At 42.3% G+C, this 22760-nt stretch overlaps 1 protein-coding gene across 6 annotated transcripts in view; it reads left to right on the top strand.

The window, feature by feature from the left end:
• Positions 1–22760, top strand: part of LOC137436726 (nesprin-1) — a 344176-nt gene that overhangs the window by 84756 nt on the left and 236660 nt on the right. For 3 of the 6 annotated variants that reach the window (XM_068130758.2, XM_078786723.1, XM_068130756.2), the window contains 6 exons: positions 7213–7884; positions 18839–19288; positions 20132–20167; positions 20644–20766; positions 21202–21326; positions 21431–21545. In XM_068130758.2, the coding sequence (XP_067986859.2) occupies positions 7213–7884; positions 18839–19288; positions 20132–20167; positions 20644–20766; positions 21202–21326; positions 21431–21545 (1521 nt within the window). The remainder of the gene's footprint in view (positions 1–7212; positions 7885–18838; positions 19289–20131; positions 20168–20643; positions 20767–21201; positions 21327–21430; positions 21546–22760) is intronic. The other 3 variants (XM_078786724.1, XM_068130757.2, XM_078786725.1) reach the window with 2 other exon arrangements.

Here is a 22760-nt window from a genome sequence, read left to right on the forward strand (position 1 = left end):
CATGAATAGGCTAACAACGGCATGCTACTATCTCTGCTAAATCATGCTAAATCATGCTAAATCATGCTAAATGCTAATCATGCTAAAATAAAATCTATGCTACTTGCTGGCGGCAAGGAACATCATGTGATCGCGTCACGAACATCATTCGTGATCAGGTCATCACGTGATCATGATCGTTATCAATGAGCGCGAATGAGCGAATGAGCGCGCTGCTCTGCCACCGATTCAGATTCGCTGATAAAAAATATGGATCTAAAGATGAAAGAAAAAAAAACCTATGTGGTGTGAATGGCAATGTTCCTCGCTGAAATGTGAAAAAAGGCAATCGCTTTTCGCTCTGAAATATGTGCGAACGCGTAACTGAGTTAATGGCGGCAAGGAACATCACGTGATCGCTCTGAGCGAATCAGCGCGCTGCTCTGCCACCGGTCAGATTCGGTGCATAATATTCCTCGCTGAAATGCGCCGAGGTAAAAATATGGAAAAAAAATATTATGAAATAAATTTTTAGGTCGGCCATGTTCTTCCCAGGCTCAATGGCCATGTCTGTGCCAAATATCAAGTACGTGAGCCTCTCCGTTTAGGAGTCTACCGGTAACATTACACACACACACACACACACACACACACACACACACACAAACTGTGTTTTATATATATAGATAATTATGCAATTACTCAATCAATTATTGTACACCTCTCCCTCCCAATACTGTCTCTGTGAGCTGCACTGCGGTATTGCTGGGCGCCGAAGGCGCACTGGCAATGCTGCGCTGGAGGATATTTAATTATTTGGCATGGGGGCGGTGTACTTTGAATGTATCTGTACTTGTTTGCTTTCTTGTTTTCTTATTTTCTTGTTGTCTTGTTTGTTTGTCCGGGTGATATCTCAGCCATCCTTTGAGCTCGGAAGCTGAAATTTGGGCACAATAGTGAGTAATTACTTTGTCGAAAACGGTATTTTTTGTTTTTTGAAAAATGAGTTACTTAATTATTATCAATTACTTAAGTACCGTATATACGGTACTTAAGTACCACCATTTGAGCTAGGAAGCTCATATTTAGACATGACGGTGACCAAGTGATGTGGCAAAGAGGATATTTTTGATTTATTTATGAATCAATTAATCGATTAATTATTTATTGATTAATCAATTAATTTATTATTTTTTTGATTAATGACTAATTGATTTTCAAAACGTTACAGCTTCGGATGAAGCACTGATGGTTTAGGTATGCTATTAGCCAATTGATTAAGAAAATATTTTATGATCATCATTTATTGATTTTTATTATGCAATTAACCAATCAAATATTGTACACCTCTCTCACCCAATACAGATGCTCTATGAGCTGCACGGGGGTATTGCCGGGCGCCAGAGGCGGAGATATCTGTACTTGTTACATGTTTACTCATGCCATTTTTCTGATGTTGATGGGATTACCAATTTTGACATTAAAAAGGAACATCCAAGAAACAAAACCAAATTAAACACTTCCAATTCTGAAACAAACAGGAAAGAGCAGTGTCAGCCTCAGGACCATGAAAGATCTAATCAAATATCGAATATAAATTATTAGTAAGGTTTAATCAAGCCCTTAAGCTCGCATGGTACATGGCTCCCTTAAAAAATAGTATCGCATAATTTTTGAATGGGCTTATATTGGGGTTAAACAGTCCCAAGACAGTCCCAAACAGTCCCAAAAATATAGTCCCAAACAGTGTGTGTGTGTGTATATATATATATATATATATATATATATATATATATATATATAAAACACAGTTTGTGTGTGTGTGTGTGTGTGTGTGTGTGTAATGTTACCGATAGACTCCTAAACGGAGAGGCTCACGTACTTGATATTTGGCACAAACATGGCCATTGAGCCTGGGAAGAACATGGCCAACCTAAAAATTTATTTCATAATATTTTTTTACCATATTTTTACCTCAGCGCATTTCAGCGAGGAATATTATGACCGGAATGGCAGAGCAGCGCGCTGATTCGCTCAGAGCGATCACGTGATGTTCCTTGCCGCCATTAACTCAGTTACGCGTTCGCACGTATTTCAGAGCGAAAAGCGATTGCGTTTTTTCACATTTCAGCGACGAACATTGCCATTCACACCACATAGGTTTTTTTTTCTTTCATCTTTAGATCCATATTTTTTGCCATAACGTAGCGCATTATGGCTCTCTCGAGCTCGAGTTAGCCAATCACCTGGGAGCATGAGGCCACGTTGGCCATGCCCACGACACGACGCAGAGTTGCAATCGATCGCTCAGAGCGATCACGTGATGTTCCTTGCCGCGCGATTGCGTTTTTTCACATTTCAGCGAGGAACATTGCCATTCACACCACATAGGTTTTTTCCCCTTTCATCTTTAGATCCATATTTTTTTGCCATAATGTAGCGCATTATGGCTCTCTCGAGCTCGAGTTAGCCAATCACCTGGGAGCATGAGGCCACGTTGGCCACGCCCACGACACGACGCAGAGTTGCAATCGATCGCTCAGAGCGATCACGTGATGTTCCTTGCCGCGCGATTGTGTTTTTTCACATTTCAGCGAGGAACATTGCCATTCACACCCACGGAGGTATATAATATGGAGAGCCAATGACGGCTGTCGGCTGAAGCTAGCGGAAGTTGCTTGGCGGCCATATTGGGAAGCTGATTCATTTTGGATGCTTACCGACTGTAAGGAGTCTTATTTGTGAAGTGAGTTATGTGAGGAGTGAGTTATGAGGAGTGGATTATGAGAGGAGTGGATTATGAGATGATTGAGTTATGAGAGGGTTATGAGAGGAGTGGGTTATGAGAGGAGTGGGTTATGAGAGGAGTGGATTATGAGAGGAGTGGGTTATGAGAGGAGTGGGTTATGAGAGGAGTGGGTTATGAGAGGGTTATGAGAGGAGGCGGTTATGAGAGGAGGAGACGGTTATGAGAGGTGAGGTGAGGTGGAGAGGTGGAGAGGTAGAGAAGGTGATGTAAAGTGGAGAGGAAGAGAAGGTGAGGTGAGGTGGAGAGGTAGAGAGGGTGAGTGGGGTGAGGTGGAGAGGATGAGATGGTTGGATGAGGTATAGATGATGAGAGTCTGGGGTGAGGTGGAGAGGCAGAGAGGGTGAGTGGGGTGAGGTGGAGATGATGAGACGGCTCGGTGAGGTATAGATGATGAGAGGATGGGGTGAGGTGGAGAGGGTGAGTGGGGTGAGGTGGAGATGATGAGACGGCTCGGTGAGGTATAGATGAGGATGGGGTGAGGTGGAGAGGAAGAGAGGGTGAGTGGGGTGAGGTGGAGAGGATGAGATGGTTGGATGAGGTATAGATGATGAGAGTCTGGGGGTGAGGTGGAGAGGCAGAGAGGGTGAGTGGGGTGAGGTGGAGATGATGAGACGGCTCGGTGAGGTATAGATGATGAGAGGATGGGGTGAGGTGGAGAGGGTGAGTGGGGTGAGGTGGAGATGATGAGACGGCTCGGTGAGGTATAGATGAGGATGGGGTGAGGTGGAGAGGAAGAGAGGGTGAGTGGGGTGAGGTGGAGAGGATGAGATGGTTGGATGAGGTATAGATGATGAGAGTCTGGGGTGAGGTGGAGAGGCAGAGAGGGTGAGTGGGGTGAGGTGGAGATGATGAGACGGCTCGGTGAGGTATAGATGATGAGAGGATGGGGTGAGGTGGAGAGGGTGAGTGGGGTGAGGTGGAGATGATGAGACGGCTCGGTGAGGTATAGATGAGGATGGGGTGAGGTGGAGAGGAAGAGAGGGTGAATGGGGTGAGGTGGAGAGGATGAGATGGTTGGATGAGGTATAGATGATGAGAGTCTGGGGTGAGGTGGAGAGGCAGAGAGGGTGAGTGGGGTGAGGTGGAGATGATGAGACGGCTCGGTGAGGTATAGATGATGAGAGGATGGGGTGAGGTGGAGAGGGTGAGTGGGGTGAGGTGGAGATGATGAGACGGCTCGGTGAGGTATAGATGAGGATGGGGTGAGGTGGAGAGGAAGAGAGGGTGAGTGGGGTGAGGTGGAAATGATGAGACGGTTGGGTGAGGTATAGATGATGAGAGGATGGGGTGAGGTGGAGAGGGTGAGGTGAGGTGGAGAGGATGAGGAGGTGAGATGGAGAGGGTGAGAGGTGGCGTGAGGTGGAGAGGAAGAGAGGATGGGGTGAGGTGGAGAGGCTAAGAGGGTGAGGTGAGGTGGAGAGGATGAGGAGGTGAGATGGAGAGGGTGAGAGGTGGAGAGGAAGAGTGGGTGGGGTGAGGTGTAGAGGATGAGAGGGTGAGGTGAGGTGGAGAGGACGAGAGAGTGGGAGGGGTGAGGTGGGAAGGGTGAGAGGTGAGAGGAGAAGAGGAGTGGAGAGGAGTGGAGTGGAGAGGTACGTTTCCATCATGTTGTGAGAACACTCGATGATGACATAAAGGAAGAGCGCATCAGGAAAAAATATTGCAAACTGGTCCTGTTTGCTCACCGGTGAGGCTTGTGGGTTAACTACATGACAGCGTTTCATGTCATTTATGTGACTGACTCACTGTTGATGTGTTGCTGACCCATGTCAGTGTAGAATAAACTCTGGTTATTATTATATCTGCGTGGTTTCTAACATCTCGGTAATAGAAACATACACATCTTAGTTACAATATAATGACTGAATTAAGTAACATCATATAACATGACAACACATCAGATCTTTATATTGAGGAATATTATAGAACAAGCCAAAGAATGGCAAACGACGACGATGTACCTCAATTTTATAGATTTCTAGAAAGCTTTCGACTCCTTGCCCAGAGAAAGTCTGGGTCATAATGAAGAAATACAGCATACCTGGAAAATTAGTGAACCTTGTAAAAGCCCTTTACCAAGACTTTCAATGTGCGGTCGTCGACCAAGGTGAAACAACAGAATGGTTCAAGGTGAAGACGGGAGTTAAACAGGGGTGTAACATGTCAGGATTCTTATTCCTACTAGTGGGTGATTGGGTCATGAGAAGAACGATAAAGAACACCGAGCGGTAATTTTGGGCACTTTTTTTTCAAACAAGCTCTAAACCATTGGATTCCCCAGGAAAAATGCGTCTAGAATCAACTTCAAACTTAATGAACACCATTTCCTTAAAGAACGGGATTCTGAGCCAGAATATCAGTTCAAATATTAGTATTCTATATTAATTAAATAGTCGGCGGTCCTAAAATTCGCTCCAGCTGCATCATCAGTACGCCACGCCTTTGCTTTGACAGGCTTTGTTTACAAAACGATCGGCTTCCCAATATGGCCGCCAGACTATTTCCGGTGGCTTCACGGCGGCTAATGCTGCGAGGTGGCCAATTGGCTCTCCATATTATATACCTCCGTGTTCACACCACATAGGTTTTTTTTTCTTTCATCTTTAGATCCATATTTTTTTTCAGCGAGGAATATTATACACGGAATCTGAATCGGTGGCAGAGCAGCGCGCTGATTCGACGATTCGCGTGCCCTCCCCCTCCCCCATCACCCTCCCCCTCTCCTCCCCTCCCCCCTTCTCCTCGCCTCCCCCCTCCCCCTCCCCCCCTCTTCTCTCCTCCCCTCCTCTTCTCCCCTCCCCCCCCTCTTCTCCCCTCCCCCCCTCTCCTCCCCTCCCCCCCCTCTTCTCCCCTCCCCCCCGTTCCCCTCCTCTCCCCTTCCCCGCCCGGAAATGCCGGGTACTTCTGCTGGTATATATATATTAAAAACACCTCACCCGTTATTAAAATTACCTCACCTCCGCATAATTCAAAGCAACTCCCACTGTTTAAATTCAAAACACCTCACCACACGTTGCTATTGAGACAGGCTTGTTTCAACTGAGGATAGGTATGTGAGTTGCTGTGTAATATATATGTGTAATATATATTGCACAACTGTATTTGTAATATTCGTGATATTACGTTTTTATAAACAATTGAAGTTGAAGATTTAAGTTGGAAAAAAAATTTCCATTTTTTTTTCAATTACATGCAAGTACATACAATTTTTTTCAAAAATTTTGAAAAGGAATATAATGTTTTTTTGTTTTTTTTAATCTTTAAAAAAAATTCGCCCTTAGGACACACATGCGGGAGAGGTAGGTGCATACCGGATGTTTGGTATGATTTCACAAAATTTTGAGGGAGTAGTTCAGTGACAAGACAGGACAAGGACAAGACAGACACTGCACAGGTATATATACAGTATATATGTATACATACACACACTGAAGTATAGAATACATATACAACTGAAATATATAGACAGACACTAAAAACAAACAAATCCTCTCGCTTCTTCTGTGAGCGAGAGGATTTATTTTCAGAATTGGCAACGTGACTCACCCACAGTACCCGCTCCGTCCAGTAGGGGGTCAGTGGTTAAACCGCTTGCACTATTCAAAGTGTGCAAGCGAAAATCAAAAGTCATCTCCGCACACTCGCAGAGGGGAGGGAGGGAGGAGAGAGAGTTATTTCAGCTCCCCTGACCTGGCACTGGGTACTCGAAGCACGAATGAAAAGTTTGGTGGAGGTCGGCCAAGCCATTTTCGATTCTATGGGGAACTTGCAGACAGACATTGCCTTATTTTATATCGTAGTATATTGTCTCAGAAGTAGTACATGCAGTTTAAGCACAATGCAATTCAAAAACATTACTGTTAAAACATACAGCATACAATTTTAGAGACTAGGTGACTTTAAAATACCTGTGATGCATTTGTTGCATTCACCTGCTGTGCAGACACTTGTCGGTTTAATATTATTAACGTAAAGACAAAGTGAAAATTACATTTTCTTTTCTTTGTTTATAACACGAAGAGTTGTGCATACATTGTAAAAATAATAATAATAATACTTTGGTATATTTATCAGCTGAGAAGAAACACCATCTTGAGATTGCCTTATTATTGCCCAACACATATGTCACTTGCTATCTTTTGCTCATTTCGGAAACCACAGAATAATTATTGAAACAGAGATTAGTGGAGAATGATGGCATTCCCCTAACCTTCCCACAGCCCTTTAGCTCTATAATTCAGAGTGTTTAATGGACATGTTTCAGCATGTTTTGGCTGTGATGAGGCACGGCTTCCTGTTTGCTTGTACAATTTGTACCATGTAACAAACCCAGGAGTGTATTATGATTATGAATCTCTTAAAACTTTTCATTTTTCACTTTAAATCAAATGTTGAGGCTGATGCATAAATATCCCTGTGTTCAGGACCAACCATATGATTCACACTGTGAGACAGACCGCAGGAGGGACACGGATGAAGAACGAGAACAGGATGATGAAGAAGAAGAGGAGATGTTTGGTGGTGCACGCATGGAGACGAGGACAGTGTGCGGTTGGTTTTTAGGAAAATGGAATGAGGTGCGAGCAGGGCCTGGAGTGCTCGAGGAGGGTGATGGAGGTGGAGTCGAGATAGATGGCCAAGAAAGTGATGAAAATGGAAAAAAGCGGCCATTGAGAAAGAAGAAGAAAGATTGCGAAGGTCGAAGGAAGGGACGTGGGACAACTGATGATGGGCTACCGCTTGTTGTCGAAGGAGAGTCAGAGACAGAAAAAGTTAAGAAATGGTTGGAACAGGGGATGGATGGATGTTCTCAGAAACCATTTACAGCGCAGGGGCAAGTCAACGGAGCGGAGCTAGTGATGGTGGCGATCGACACAAAGCCGGCAGAGCAGGCAGGAGGCAAGGACAGAAGGAAACGCAAACGACCTCGTGACTCAGAGTCAGGTGGCGAGCAAGAGAAACATCTGCGGGACGTACAAAGCGAGACGACCAGGATGCAAAAATGGCTACAGGAGGCGCAGGCTTCTCTGGGTCCTGCTGAACCTCAGGATGAGGGGCGGCCTAGTGATTTTACCAGTCAGCTAGTGGACTGCCAGGTGAGTGGTTTTTATTTGTATTTGCAATGCTTTTTACAGGGTGCATCTCTTTTGATTTTAAACTACAATACAAGACCAATTGCTTTGCTGATGGGAATATGAACCTTTGTGTAATTGGGGGGAAAAAAAAAAGAAAAAAAAGATTTTGTTAATGGGGAATAATAAAATTAGGCGGTGTATAGATACGGGCGCGCTACACATTCAGGTAGCGAGGAGGTTAAGTGCTAATAGGATATTAATCACAGGCTTTTTAGATGCTAAGTTGTGAATAATATACAACAACACACTAAGAGGAAGATAAAAATAAAAATAATTTATCCCCTCTCCCCCTCTCTTCTTTCTTTTGATCAAACTGTCTGTCTGGGTTACGTATTAGGCACGGACCATGGCATGAAACAAACTCTGAGGCCTCATTGTCTCTGCCTTTGTGTAAATGCAAAAAAACGGGGCTTTCCGTTTCCTCAGCATAGCTAATATATGGAGCAATAACAAAAAAGGATTCCTGTGAGATTATTCCTTCCATACAGAGATAACCAGCGTCACAAGGTGGCGTTTGCAGTTTCGTCACTCATGGCCTTGTACCCATTAATTTATTTATTACCCTCGCCTGAGGAGAGGGTATTGCATTTGAGTCTGGCTGTCTGTCTTTGTTTTGTTTGTCCACACAGAATAAATATTATTTTCTCTGCAACCGTTGGTCCGATTGACAAGATATTTTCACCATAGGTGCAACTCTACCTGCAGAATTTTTGAATGATAACTATGACGTCATAGGTCACGTGGTATGGGCGCCATCTTGGAAAAACCTAAAAACTTTGCACCTCAATATCTCCGAAAGCGTTGCATAGAAAAAATTGAGACATGGCTCATTGTAAAGAACTCTAAATGTGGAATAACATATTGTCGTGTGATTCCCTAGGTGAACACCACAGAGATAACGAATAGCAAACAGCTAGCTTTAACTCAGAGGCGACGATCAAATGCGGATTTCACTACATGCGCAGGAGGAGGAAAGGGGAGGGGAAGATGAAGCGCTTACCTGTGGTCCCAACCTGCGGAAAATAAACTCACACGAAAACGGATTTACAAATGTAACGAAAATAACAGGTTTATTCAAACGGAATGCCGGGACAAAGAAAAGCGCGACGATAAACTAAAGTCCTAAATGGAGCGCTTCCTCACCAGACTTAGAAACACAGATGAAGGGAAGGATAACCTGGAAAATAAAAACGTGTGGTTATTTGCACTTAGTTCAATCGGCTGTCCCAGCACCTCGTCAAGACCCGTCTCAGGCACCCGTTCCTGTGCTGGAAGAAGGCCGCAGTCCGCTCGTCCACGCACCGCCTCTCCCGTCAACTGCAGCTCTCAATCCCAGACGCTAGACGAACAGGGGGGAGGAGGAGACAATGCCGGCACACAACCACTTGCACTGAGGTCCAGAATGAAGGCAAGGCGGGAGAATCGTCTATGCCCAAGCGTCAAGCGTCTACAGTCGAATCGTCTATGCCCAGCACGAGAAGCAGAAAAGGAAGAAAAAGGCCAAAAAGAGAGTGAAAATGCCAGTCAGCACGTTCTTTTAACGGCTGTCTCATGATGTCATTGGCGCTTCTCCACCAATCCCCGCAGGCCACCACTACCTCGTTCAGTTCTCCACCTATCAGCACGCAGTCTGCCTCTGACGTCATCGGTGGTACCTTGCCAATCATCGAGTCGCTTCTTGCTCGCCCATTTCTCTACCAATCAGCAGGTAGCTTCTTGTTCCGGCCTTCCTGTTGGCCAGCTCCCGCCCAATCACTGTCCTTCTGGGTATGGCTCTCGGCCTGTGGTGTCCTGTGTCCTCTACCAAGTTGGGGTTGTTAGTGGTAGTGCTTGATGCCTGGCTTCCGGTTGGTTTTATTGTTATTTATTGTAATGTGCTTTTAATGGGCACTTCCTGCGCTAGTGTCTTTTGTGGTACCATAAGGGACAAAGGATAAATCACTAAGGGTAATATGTACAATGGATAATTTATCCTTATTCTCTAAGCTAGTTACCATGCCCCGCCCCTCGTGACAGGGACAGATATACAACTTATCCGACATCCGGGCTAAACAGATCCTCTACTTATTACATGGTGGTGGTTCTTTTTCTTCTTCACGACAGTTGGAGCATGTTACCTACACAACTCTACCTGGTCTAAAGTATCTCGACCCCACCGACATAACAATATGTTAATGATGTCATATGTGCCTCCATTATGACATCATAATTCAACAAGTACAAAATTTCAGCCGATCAAGATGAAATTTCTTGAACATCATCTCGTGATAAATTGGTGGAGAAAAAAAAATGACGTCATCGGTCATGTGGTTCGGCCGCCATATTTGTTTGAACACAAAATCCCTAAAAACCACTAAAACACATCCTGGTGAGGGTCTGAAATCTCTGATTGCTCTTTCTAGTTGTTTTTCTTTGCATCACAAACCTTCCCCTAGGTTTCCTGAATCCACCTTAGTTGGATTTATTGAAATCCGTCAATCCATCCTCAATTTATAACACGGCAAATATACAGACCAACAGACAGACACGGCTCCTTTTATATTATAGATATTTGCTCACCTTCAATGTTCGCTATTTAGTGTGAGAAGAGCATATGTACTGCAGTGATTGCTTCACTTCCTCATTGCTCAGGGAATTATCTGACTCATACTGCACTTTGGTAATAACACCATTGTCTCTTAGGACCAGGAAAATTTGTATTATTCTGAAAAAAAAGAAGCTGGCATTCGAAGCCCAGGCTAGAAGGAAAACTTCCATTTCGGACCAGTGCCCTACCAGGCGTGAGTGGCTTTGTGCTGGGGATAACAAGGCCGTGGGAATGGTAGCCCATTGGGCAGGGGAAAAAAGGTTTCCCTGGCCGCAAGAAATCCCAAGTGGTTCGCCTTGAGAGGCAGAGGCGAGAAAACCAGTATCTTGGGAAATACAGTGGAAGTTTCAGGCCCTTGTGATATGCACGAGCACTTATGTGTTTCCACCCATTTTAACGCTCCACAGAATAATGACCAACTTGTTATGCAATTGCTTGTTGCAAGAATCTGCTAGTTGATAACAATGTGCTGCATAACCATGTGATTTGTGGCTCGCAGGAAAACACAATAAAACTGCAATTCTGAACATAGTTTAAATGTTGCTAATTAATGTCATCAACATGAACACAAGTTTGTGCCAAGGACTTAATTACTGCCATAAATAATAATTTTCTTTTTTAAATCTGAAATGAATAAATCTGTCTTGGATGTTTTTGAATCGCTTGCTATTGTTTTAACCCAGCAAATCTGTACTTAAATGTATCATTTATTCGTTTGGAATTGTTTTCATTGGAAGTGTTTTCCAAATGGAAGAATAATAACGTGGACAGGGGATGTGATGTGCAAACGCCATTAGCTAATCCATGCCGGCAGGCGGGTCTGTTTATGATATTCTCAAGGAACCTGTGATTTTGTGATTGGGAAGTTAATTTTAAATCTTGTGCCTTATCCTTCGCTTGAGGCTGACGACCAATTGGGTTATTTGCTAAAATCCTTTTCGCAGGCGGTGGTGGTTAAAGCACATTGGGGTGACATATTTATTATGTACCTATTGGGGAGGGGGGGCATTGAGCTAACTAAAATTGAGGAAAGGGATAGAAGAGAGGAAGGTAGGAAAGACATTTAAGGGAGTGTGGGAGGTGTGAAGACATGAAGAAAAGGTTGGGAGGACATAGGAGAAATACAAGGTGAGAAAAGCATCATGTATATGGGATGTGAAGGAATGAGAAGAGTTGCACATGAAGAGACTATTGACAAATTGACACATTAGATGGGATTTTAACTTGAGATCACAGAAACACAAGCCATGCGGAATGTTCAAAAGTTCTACAAACAAGATATATCCGTTTTTTATTAATTTATCAATAAAAGTACATGTACAGTACATATATGATATGCTGATGATCAGAAATGAAATGTTGAAACGTTGCCTAGCTGATGATCTGGGCAGTTGGGAAATCGGTCAATTGCTTATAATTTAAGGTTATAACTTGAAATAAAATAGCTTTTACAAGTACTTGCATTTTACAAGTATTATGTACTTACAAGTACATCCTTCGCTGTACTAACAAGTATATGTATGTATGTATGTATGTATATATATATATATATATATATATATATATATATATATATATATATATATATATAATATATATCATATGTATATGTATGTGTGTTCATGTATATGTGTGGGGTGCTAATATATAATATATATATATATATAATTATATATATATATATATATATATATATATATATATATATATATATATATATATATATATATATATATATATATATACATGTGTGTGTATTGTTATATCCGGCTTCTTTATTGGGGCTACAGCGCAGTAATTGGTCTTTATTTTGAATATGTATACATTTTTAAAGAAGAAAGGTGCTTCCAACCAGAAAGTAAAACGAGATGTACAAATTTGAGAAAATAAGCCAGAGCAAGCCCATCTCCGGCGACATTTCACCTGCTTCACAATAGGGGTTTTGTTTTTGTATACAGAATCTAGGCTCGTTTAAGAGCTAACACCTTGTACATGAAAACATGCACAGACACATAAAACACACAATGAAGGGAGGGGGAGACAAGAGGGGAGGAGAGGGAAGCACACAAGCACAACAACAGAAGAGAACATGGACATCGGTGGATCTGTGGAAGGGGGAGGGCTGGGGGAGGAGGGAGGGGTACACGGTATAAAGCAAATGAACACTTCTAGGAATTTCAGGAAAAAAGTTGGGGATTTAAAGAGGCGGATTTGAGGTGTTTTAACGGGGGTAGAAAAGTTCAAGGTTTTGGATGGGGGAAGATAAGAGATGGTGGTGAACAGCTGTTTTAAAGACCTGGAGGGAGGAGAGGGATTGAAGAGAGTGTGGGACTTTGTTCCAGAGGTGGGAGAAAAGAGGAATGAAGGAGTGAAGGTGAGCAGAGAGTCTTGATTTTGGCAGTTTCACCAGAAGAGGGTTGCTGGCAGATCTTGTGCGTCCTGCAGGAATATTTGGGGAACAGAGCACAGACAGAACAAGGGGAGCAAGGTTGGAGAGGAGTTGGTAGAAGACAGAAACACCACCTACCTGCCTGCGGTGAAAGAGAGAAAGGCCCTCAGAATCAGCTTCATCACGGAAGATTCCAATGATTCTGAAAGCTTTGGTTTCAACCGCATGAAGCCGAGCTAGGTGTGAGGCAGGAGCACCAGCCCAGAGGGTGGAACAGTAGTCCATTGAGCTGCAGATGAAAGCCTTGTATGTGGTGAGGAGCTCAGAAGTGCCCAGAAAGGACTTCGCACGACAGAGGATGCCCAGTCGGCGACTGGCTTTGGAGGCCAGCTTGAAAATGTGGTTTTTCCAGGAAAGATCATGGCAGATAGTGAGACCCAAAAGCTTGAGTGACAGAACTTCTTCAAGAGGATTGTTCAGAAAGTAGATGGGAGGGTTGTCCAGATGGTCTTTTCAGAGAGACAAAGTGAGAGTGTGAGATTTGTCAGGGTTGAAAGACATGTTCCACTTGTTTGACCAGTTTGTGATATTGTCCAGGTCTGCAGAGAGTGAAGAGGCTGCTGCCTGCCGATCTGAGGGTTGGGACATGGAGCGGCAGAGAGTGGAGTCATCAGCCAAGAGATAGAGAGAGGATTTTCCAGAGAGGCGGAGAGATCATTGATGAATGAATGAATGAATTCATGAATGGATGAAGACCAGAAAAAGCAGAGGGTCCAGAACACTGCCTTGAGGAACTCCAGCCTGAACAGGTAGGGGAGAAGAGAGAATTCCATTCAGGGCCACACGTTGACTGCGATAACCAGAAAGGAAGTCTGCAAGCCATGCGTGGAGGTTTCCATCGATACCATACAAGGAGATATTGGTGAGCAGGGCAGGGTGTCAGACCGTTACGAAGGCACTAGATATGTCAAGGGAGAGAGCTCTGATTTCCTGTTTGGCATTGAGGACCTCCATCCATTGTTGAGACAGCAGAAGCAGCATCTCCAGAGTAGAATGACCTGGTCTGAATCCAAATTGATGATCCGAGATCAAGCCATTGGAGAAGAGGTAGGATTTGATGTCAGAAGCAATGATCAAATCCATGACCTTGCTGATTATTGGGAGCAGGCTGATTGGTCTGTAGTTGCAAGGATCTGTTTTTGCACCTTTCTTGTGTAAACCGGTAATGTTGGCTGATTTCCAAGCTGATGGCAGATGACCTTGAGCAAAAGAGAGGGTGAAGAGAACAGAGAGAGGGTGAGATAGAGCGGAAGAGCAGGATTTTAGGACATGTGGGCTGATGCCGTCTGGTCCAGTTGCAAAATCAGAGTCTAGGTTTGACATAAACCTCTCCACCTTGTCATGAGAGAAGGACACAGAGTCCAGGAGCAGCTGGGTTCGACTGGGTAAGCTGGGTTTCCTCAGGCCAATATAGTTCTTCTCTATTACTCGTATTAATGCGCCTTTCTTCTTGAAAAAAAAAGTATAATAATCCCTACTGCCCCAAGTTTTTTTTACCATATATATATTTCTACATGCCTTGATGTACTTTTTTGGCATGTCTTGGACTACTTGTGAGTATTTAATTAATGTAAGCTCTTATATGTGCCAATTCTGCTTTAATGGGAACAACAAATAAGCGAACTGAGTGAGGTACTCGACAAACTGGACATATTTACTGTCGCATGACATTGAGATTTATTTATTTATGCCTTGAAACATCTATATGCCATTTTTATTATTCTCCCCTTGTAACTCCAGCTTCATAAGAATGTTAATACAAACAAAAAAAGCACAGTGAACTTCACTGAATGGGAGACTAAGTATCATGGACAAGGGTAGTACTCCATATATAGGGATGGCACGGAAAGATAATGGCCACCTCATCAAATGTGTACCAAATAATAAGCCGAAAAGCTATGATACAGTGAAGCCATAAGCCTTTAAAAGCCATACCTTTTATTATTCCATGCATTCAGAACTACCAAGACTGATAAAGATGCAAGAATACATCGGTGAAGTACCAAATCGGGAGATCACAAAATCACCGAATTGTGTTTCTTTATTCTTTCATCAGCCCACCTAGCACAATAATGGCTGACGCTATTACAATGATTCTAATGGGAGGAAGTGACATTGTCTGAATATTGTTTACCAAATCCCTTACAACCTCATAATTTACATAAAATGCCAATAGTGCTGTTAAAATTAGAACAACTTAGTGTCAACTAATTGTTGTGTCTTTTGAACTACAAAATCAAACAAACTTGTGCTTCAATCAAGCAACCTGGTCTCTTTGGCATCATGTGGCGAGCCTCTTGGTGATGTATTTCCAGTGAATATATTTATATTTTATCAGTTTATTACCGCCGCCACCATAGGTGGATGGAGGTTACGTTTTCACCCTTGTCTGTCTGTCTGTAAGCAAGATATCTGAAAAAAATATGGACAGATTCAGACGAAATTCAGGGGACAGGTTGCGTGTGTGACAAGGCCAAAATGATTAGATTTTGCTGAAGATCCGGATCCAGATACAAGAGTTTTTAAAGTGATTGTTCACCATTGAGAGATAGGGCCAAAACGATATATAGCAGGTATCTCAAACAGTTATGGATGTATTATGACAAAACTTGCTGGTTGAGTTGGATAGGTGACAATAAGAAGCCCATTCGATTTTGGTTCATGTCCGGATCTAGATCCGGCCTATCAATGGGAAACAAAACATAAACTGTTCATCCTGCTGGAGGTATGCGCTCCACCAAGTGCTGTTCTAGTTTTCTTTTTGATTCACGACATTTAATTTTGATTTTATTTTTGGTTTATATATAATTTATAGTTTATCAAAACAATCAAATTTCAGTCATTTATTTGATAAGAAAAAGCCACTATTTGGAAGGGTAGAATAGAAATCTCGTTATTTGATATTTGCACTCCAAAATGTGACCATCTCCTAAAAGACCGTGAAAGAGTCTGGATCCATCTCTGTGCTAAATCTTTCAAAAAGAATCAGCCATTATGACAATGTTTTTGCCAAATTCAATGCTTGCAATTGCCTCTATAATTAACAGGTGTTGAAATAGGTATCAGTGCTGTGATGTGATTTTGATATGAGCATGATACATCAAATGGCCTTCACCATTGTCTTGATGACCTGATGATTAATTGCTCATTTCATTTGAGGTCTACAAAGAGGGTTGGCTTAGTGTTGGTTGGCACCTGGTGTTGGCTTAGCGGTTAGGGTGCCGGCTTGGGATCCGAGGATCCTGGGTTCGAATCCCGGTCGATCACTGAATTAACACCAGGGGGGTTGACTCAGCCTGTCATCCTTCTGAGGTCGGCAAATTGAGTACCAGCTTGCTGGGATGAATGATCCCGGTGTGTACCCTGGTTTAGAATAGGTACACCGTATATCTGTGCATCGTAAGAGGCGACCAAGGGTTGGCGCCAGGAAGGGCATCCGGCCATAAAAACATTGCCTCAAACAGGGAACCATGATTGTCATAGGGCCCGCAAGGCTAACCCCCGCTCTAGTGGGGAAAATGGCCTTAAAACGATCATTCATTCATTCAAAGAGGAGATTTTGCCCGTTTTTGTGGTTGTAGTTTGACAATTATTCATGAACAAATGTACATACTGTAGACGTCAATCCATAAACATTTGCTTGCAAGTTATAAACGACAATATGTCATTTAAGGTCTTCAGGATATGAGTAAATTAATCATACATTCCTGTTGCAGCAATTACTTTGTTAATTTGCACAATGGAATAAGTTGATGAGAGATGTGGAATCAATTTAGTTCCATCTTAATTTCTTAGTTCACACTTGAGTGATGTTCTTGTTATAATAATGGATGTAATCAATAGGACATTGATTGAGATATGTTCGCTTTCTGTGGGAAGCGAGGCAAAGCTGACGTTTTAGGTGTTAATCCTTAGTCCGAGGAAAACAGTGGCTAACACGTGAAAGGGTTAATTAAAGGTTAATGCCCCCTCTTTTGCACCATCTACTAGTAATTTGGGAAAAGTCTTCTTTTAACTGGCCGGGTGCAATAAATGGATGAGTTGAAAGTAAATTTGAAAACCTCAAGCGAAACTTCCCTTGATTGAGCTTTGTAAGGGTAGTAATTATGCCTTCAAAGTTTGGTGATTCTGCATGAATCAGTGAGAGGAAATAGGAAACATGAGAGACAAAGTGACGAACACATTCCTTTTACTTGTATTGATGACAGGGATTCCAGTGGCTAACCCCCGCTCTAGCAAGGAAAATGGCCTTAAAATGCATGTTGTTGTTGTTGTGTTGATGACAGGGATTCCAGTAAATTAAAAAGTTAATATATTATTAGTGTATACCATTATTCTTTTTGGCCAACATGGTGATATGGATTTTTATTTTCGTATCAAGAAATAGACTATAATGTTTTACTTATTTACTCATTTGTTTGTTAATTTTACGTTTTCTTTTATGAGAGTTGACACGTGTTTGGAGTGCAAACACTTTAATTGTCCTCAAAATACACTACTGCAACTTTTATGATTTCCTCATCCTCAAAAGGTGCATTTAGGAACGACATTACCCTGTGTACACGAAGCGAAAAGCAGGGTAAGCGATATTGGTTCACGTCTGTCTGTCTGTCTGTCTGTCTGTCTGTCTGGCCTTCATTCTACAAACATCAGATTATGATCGAGGAACAACTTTATTTCAATTGAATGTTATATTTTCAACACGATTGGAACATTAATCGGAAAACAAACCTGTAGTCTAGCTGTACTTTGGCTCTGGGTTTGTCCTGATTGCGCATGTGTGAAAAGGAGTGAGATAAAAAAACTTTTACACTGTTTTTTACAATTCATGAACCTAAATTTTACAATTCATGTAAAAATAATAAGCAAAATTAGTGCACTGGCGATATCTGTTTAAATTTGAGGAAGAACCCTTATTGTTTTAAATTTTACATTGAATAACAGAGAGGTTTGCTCACAACAAAGCCGAGTTTATATTATGTACCTGATGATAATATTATTTAGATATACTGCTGAACTAGGTAAGTGATATACAGCAATAATTTATTTCCTTTTCTGTGCTTTTGGAAGAAAATAGGAGAGGCAATGCTTATCTAAAAACTTGCAATCTAATATACAAAGACGAAAGTTTGTTTGTTTGTTTGTTTGTTCGTTTATGCATTCGGGCCCTGCAGGAACCAGTTTTACCAAACTTTGCATGGCCTCTTCTTTCATCCAGAGGAAGGTCGACAGCTATGTTTGGATAAAGATAATTGAATAATTAAAAAACAAAATTAAAATCAGATAATTGCTCTTCAGGTCTCAATCGGGTCTTGTGCTTATACACTGCCTGCGTTTTTCCCCAGGAAATGATTGAGTAATATGTTTTATGAAGATGTTATGTTGAGGTTGTATGTAGTGTTTTGTTGTCAAGTTAAATTATTATTGTGTTTACACGTGCGCCTGTTATTAAAAAGATTGCTTTACACAGGTTTAGTATGACACTTCCATGTTCAGGACTCGAGTGAGCATGTGGTTATACCCTGCGTGGGGTTTTTACGGAAGTCATTGAGTAATACGTTTTGTGATTGTCATGCAGGAAATATATAAATACATGTTTCATTGAATTTTCCTGGGCAACACCACAACCTCAGCTTTTGCACTATACCGTATTTAAAGTTGGAGAATTCCCACACAAAACACATATGATCGATATCACCATACATTTATAAGGATTTCATCACAGTGAACAGATCATTGCAAAAACATTATTTTAAAGGTATTTCTGCATGAGAGTGTAAAGATGAGTCTTTGCTTTAGGTTGAGAACCTTTAACTTGCAATGAGCACAGCTTATTGAGGATGTGTGCATGCAGTGACGTGCTTTTCTTTCTCCGGCAGAAGTTGCTGAAGGAGATAGAGCGTAAGGTGTCTGTACTGAGCCAGCTCCTCTTGCAGAGGGACTGTCTGCGTGCAGCCCAGCTCACTCAGGCTCCCAGCATGGTGCCTCACACCTTTGACCAGATGATGCAAGTTGGTCGGTTATCAGAATCCAACCAAGGAAGCTCAATGTTCACAGAGCAAATAAATCCAGAAACAGCTGGAGGGAATGGAGAGGCATCAGAGAAAGTTGTGTTGAAATGCCGTGAGGATGAAGTCGTCGAGGAAGATTTGGCGTTGAAATCCACTGTTGTACCACATCGTCAGGATCCCAGCAATCAGGTTAGAGTTACAGCTAGAGAAGCGGAAGGAGATGCACATTCGGAAGAGATGTACTGTCGGCTTGGGGTGCTTAAGAACGGTCTCCTGGAACTCCAAAAGGTGCTGCTGGACAGACAGAACAATCTGCAGGTGTGAACCTTTGAAAAAACTTCAAATTAATTTGAAGTGTTTCAAGAGGAAATGTACATATCCTATGAGGAAGAAAACTTTTTTTGTTTATATATTTTTCCTTATGGGATTGCTGCATTCCTTCTTCCTGTACTTACTGTATGTAGTTGTTACATCGGTGCTTTTCGATGTTAAATTGGGCAAGCTATTACAAACTAGGAATACAAATCTTTGTGCAAGATGCACAAGGACAGGCCGGATCACAGTTAGCCATAAAAACAATCGCATTTCCACGGATTATGGAATTCATATTTTTGATTAATTGGGTCACTTTCGGACCAGCTCTTGTTTTCACTAATCATAATTCCTTAACTTCTCCTAATCTCTCTCTCTCTCTGTTATTGCTTAAGCTCCTTCTAACTCGACCTGAAATTTCAACATCAGCACCTAGTACCCACTCCCACATTGCTTTGAAGTGTTCAATTTGACCTCTGACCTCTGAAGTAGTACATGCTGTAAAAGGATGCATTTGTTTTGTCCAAATTCAGGACGCTTCTCTGTATATTCCCTTCCCACATCATCGCTGTTAAATTATTCTTCCACAACAAGCACATCTTTAGTTGCGTTGCCAGGGGCATTGAACAAGTTTTCACAACTAAACAAGTCACAGCTTGCCTGGGAACACAGAGGTGGGGGAAAAAAAGTTTTTCGCCAATAACTTTGCAGTAAAATGTGGTAAAGAATCTATTTTGTCGACGGTTTTTCACTCCGCCTAAAAAAAAAAGAAGTTTTTGCTTAGTTTGCTCCATCTGTCGAGCGCTTGTCCGAGCCCCTTAGGTTTACTGACGTCATTTACCATTACAGGCAAAGCTAAAGCAGGAAGAAGCTGATCCACCGGAGGTTTGTCAGAAACGATCAAAGTTCTGTCGGATTTCATACTGCTTGCTGCCGGTTAATTTACTAACTTTTCCCCTAACAGCTCATCCATCTGCACGTACTTGCCGCTGCCTGTGAATGCCTCTTTTAGAACTCCCAGCTACGGCCGGATAAATATTCTGTTCTGTTTCCATTCCCGCCTCCTCTTCCTGTCTTTGGCAACCCTTCATCTTCTATCGCTTTGTTCCGATGCCCCTACTGCCCTGGCTGTGACCAGTTGTTAATCTCACCCCAAACAACATTAACAGATGCTTAATGGCTTTGAGTGAGCCAACTAACAACTATTAACCAGCTTGTTCTTTGGCATGAGCCTCGCCGGTGAATTTTGACCTTTTTGCAGTATCTTGCCAAAAGCAGGCCAGGATCAAAGATATAATTAAAGATATTTATGGCCAAGTTATTAACCACTTTGCTGTTTCCCCCTGGGGTGGGGGCTGCAGGACTATTCTGAAGAAGTGGTTGAGGTTGCCCAAAGCTATCCGAGGATTTGTTGTGGAGGAATCGGGAACATGCATTCCAATGTGGCCAATGCGTTTGGCTCTGATGAATGCCTTGGGCTTCTGGCAAGTTCGCTGTAACTTTCTTTTTTTTAAAAATCTTTTGTGAGCTTGAAGCATAGTGAAGTATATCAGTATCAGTTAATTGACTGTGAATGCTCTTTGCTGCCAATTCTTCTCGATAAAAAATAAATGTAATACTTTACAACAAACAATGCTGCAACTTCAGAACAGTAGTTTACAGTAAATGGTTTTATGTCTTCTGCTCGAGTCATTGAAGACGAGTGTATTCGCACCTGATGTATTTCTGTGTGCTTGTGCGGGATAATTGTTTTTCAAGACTGCTCTCTTTTAGAAAGAATGCCAAGTTAATTGTCTTTCAAACCATTCTGCAATTACTTGAGTTGAATTTTAATTGATTTTGTCAATCCTTTATTAATAGTGCTCAGAAAGGTATCGTGTAAAAATGTCAACATCGTTTATACTATTTTTTTTTCCTAGGGACTGAAAAATCGAATTGTTGAACAAAAAAATCTCATTACTGGTGTAATGGATAACTTCTACGCATCCATTTCAAACTATCCTGTATCGGAGAGGAGCTTTGGGGAAAAACAACAGATCCAAGGGTAAGCTAATAGCTGTTTGACAATTGTGTTGCACATTATCAATGCAAATTTTAGCTATTTGCTAAATAATACCACTTTAGATGACCTGATGTTATTTGTTCTAGACAATCGTGCATTACTTCTTTGGAGCCACACTTCCAATTGCTGTGCTTGAAGGAGGAACAGAAGAGCAAGCTGGACGTTCTGCAGGCACTAATGGAGCAACCCTTCGACAATATGGTGTGTGTGCATACGATCTTGTCATTTGACTTACTTTGGACCACAGTTTTCGTGAAAAGATCACATGACCAGATCATCGCTTCTTTCTGACTCTTGTGCACAGAAACATAGACACAGGACGAGGCTTCTTGGCTCCTCACATCTCAGTCATATCCACATCCCATTATCCACTCGAGTTGTTGACTCGATTCGGTGACTTTAACGCAAGTGTGACTCGAGTCACTTGTTTTTTTGAGACTTGGTGTTTTTGACTTGTTACTTGACCAACCTGACTAGTCGACAATCTTTATACTCCCTGCTCCCCCAAAATGCCATTTAAAAAAAATCCGGGTGACAGTGCCATACCATACTACAGGCCAGGTACACCTACTTATTCAGACGCCGAAACACCAACGTTTTTGTGTGCAACCATCTACAGCGACTCGTTTAATGAGTGCTATCTCTTTATACAACGACAGAATTCATAGAATACTTTACCCCATGTGGTGTTTAAGTAAATAATTCATTTTCCTAAAAGAAATTTCCAATAAGCGGAATTTCCTAATTCAATAATTCAATATTTCCGAAAAGAATGATTTTAAAGGTAGTTTCCAGAAAAAGAAAATTCCGGAAGTTTACCACCTTTGATGCAGTGTCTTTTACACCACCTTATTTAACACATTGCATTGGTTATTCTTGACTGTTGTTTGTGTCCTTTTTGACTATGCGTTTGTGTTTTGTGCCCATTCAGCCTGTCATGCCTACGCTATGCTCATGTCAACACCAAACCAAACAAATCCGTCTCATGCCACACACTCTACCTAAATGGGGGCACTAAATGGGGGCATGCCACACACTCTCACGCTTCCATTCAGCTACAAGAGCATTAGTGAGATCAGGCACTGATGTTGGGTGATTAGGCCTGGCTCGACTTCTACCGACTCTACCGACTCCTCTCCGGCCTTGCTCCCCCAGCTCTCTCTGTGCTCTGTCCCCCCAATATTCCTTCAGGTCGCACAAGATCTGCCTGCAACCCTCTTATGGTTAAACTGCCAAAGTCTAGGCTCTCTGCTCACCTTCACTCTTTCATTCCCCTTTTCTCCCGCCTCTGGAACAAACTCCCCCACTCCCTTCAATCCCACTCCTCCCTCCAGGTCTTTAAAACAGCTGTTCACCACCATCTCTTATCTTCCCCCATCGAAAACCTTGATCTTTTCTACCCCCGGTAATTCACCC

Source organism: Myxine glutinosa, chromosome 11 (genome assembly GCF_964187855.1).
Source record: "Myxine glutinosa chromosome 11, kmMyxGlut1.1, whole genome shotgun sequence".
NCBI lineage: Eukaryota > Metazoa > Chordata > Myxini > Myxiniformes > Myxinidae > Myxine > Myxine glutinosa.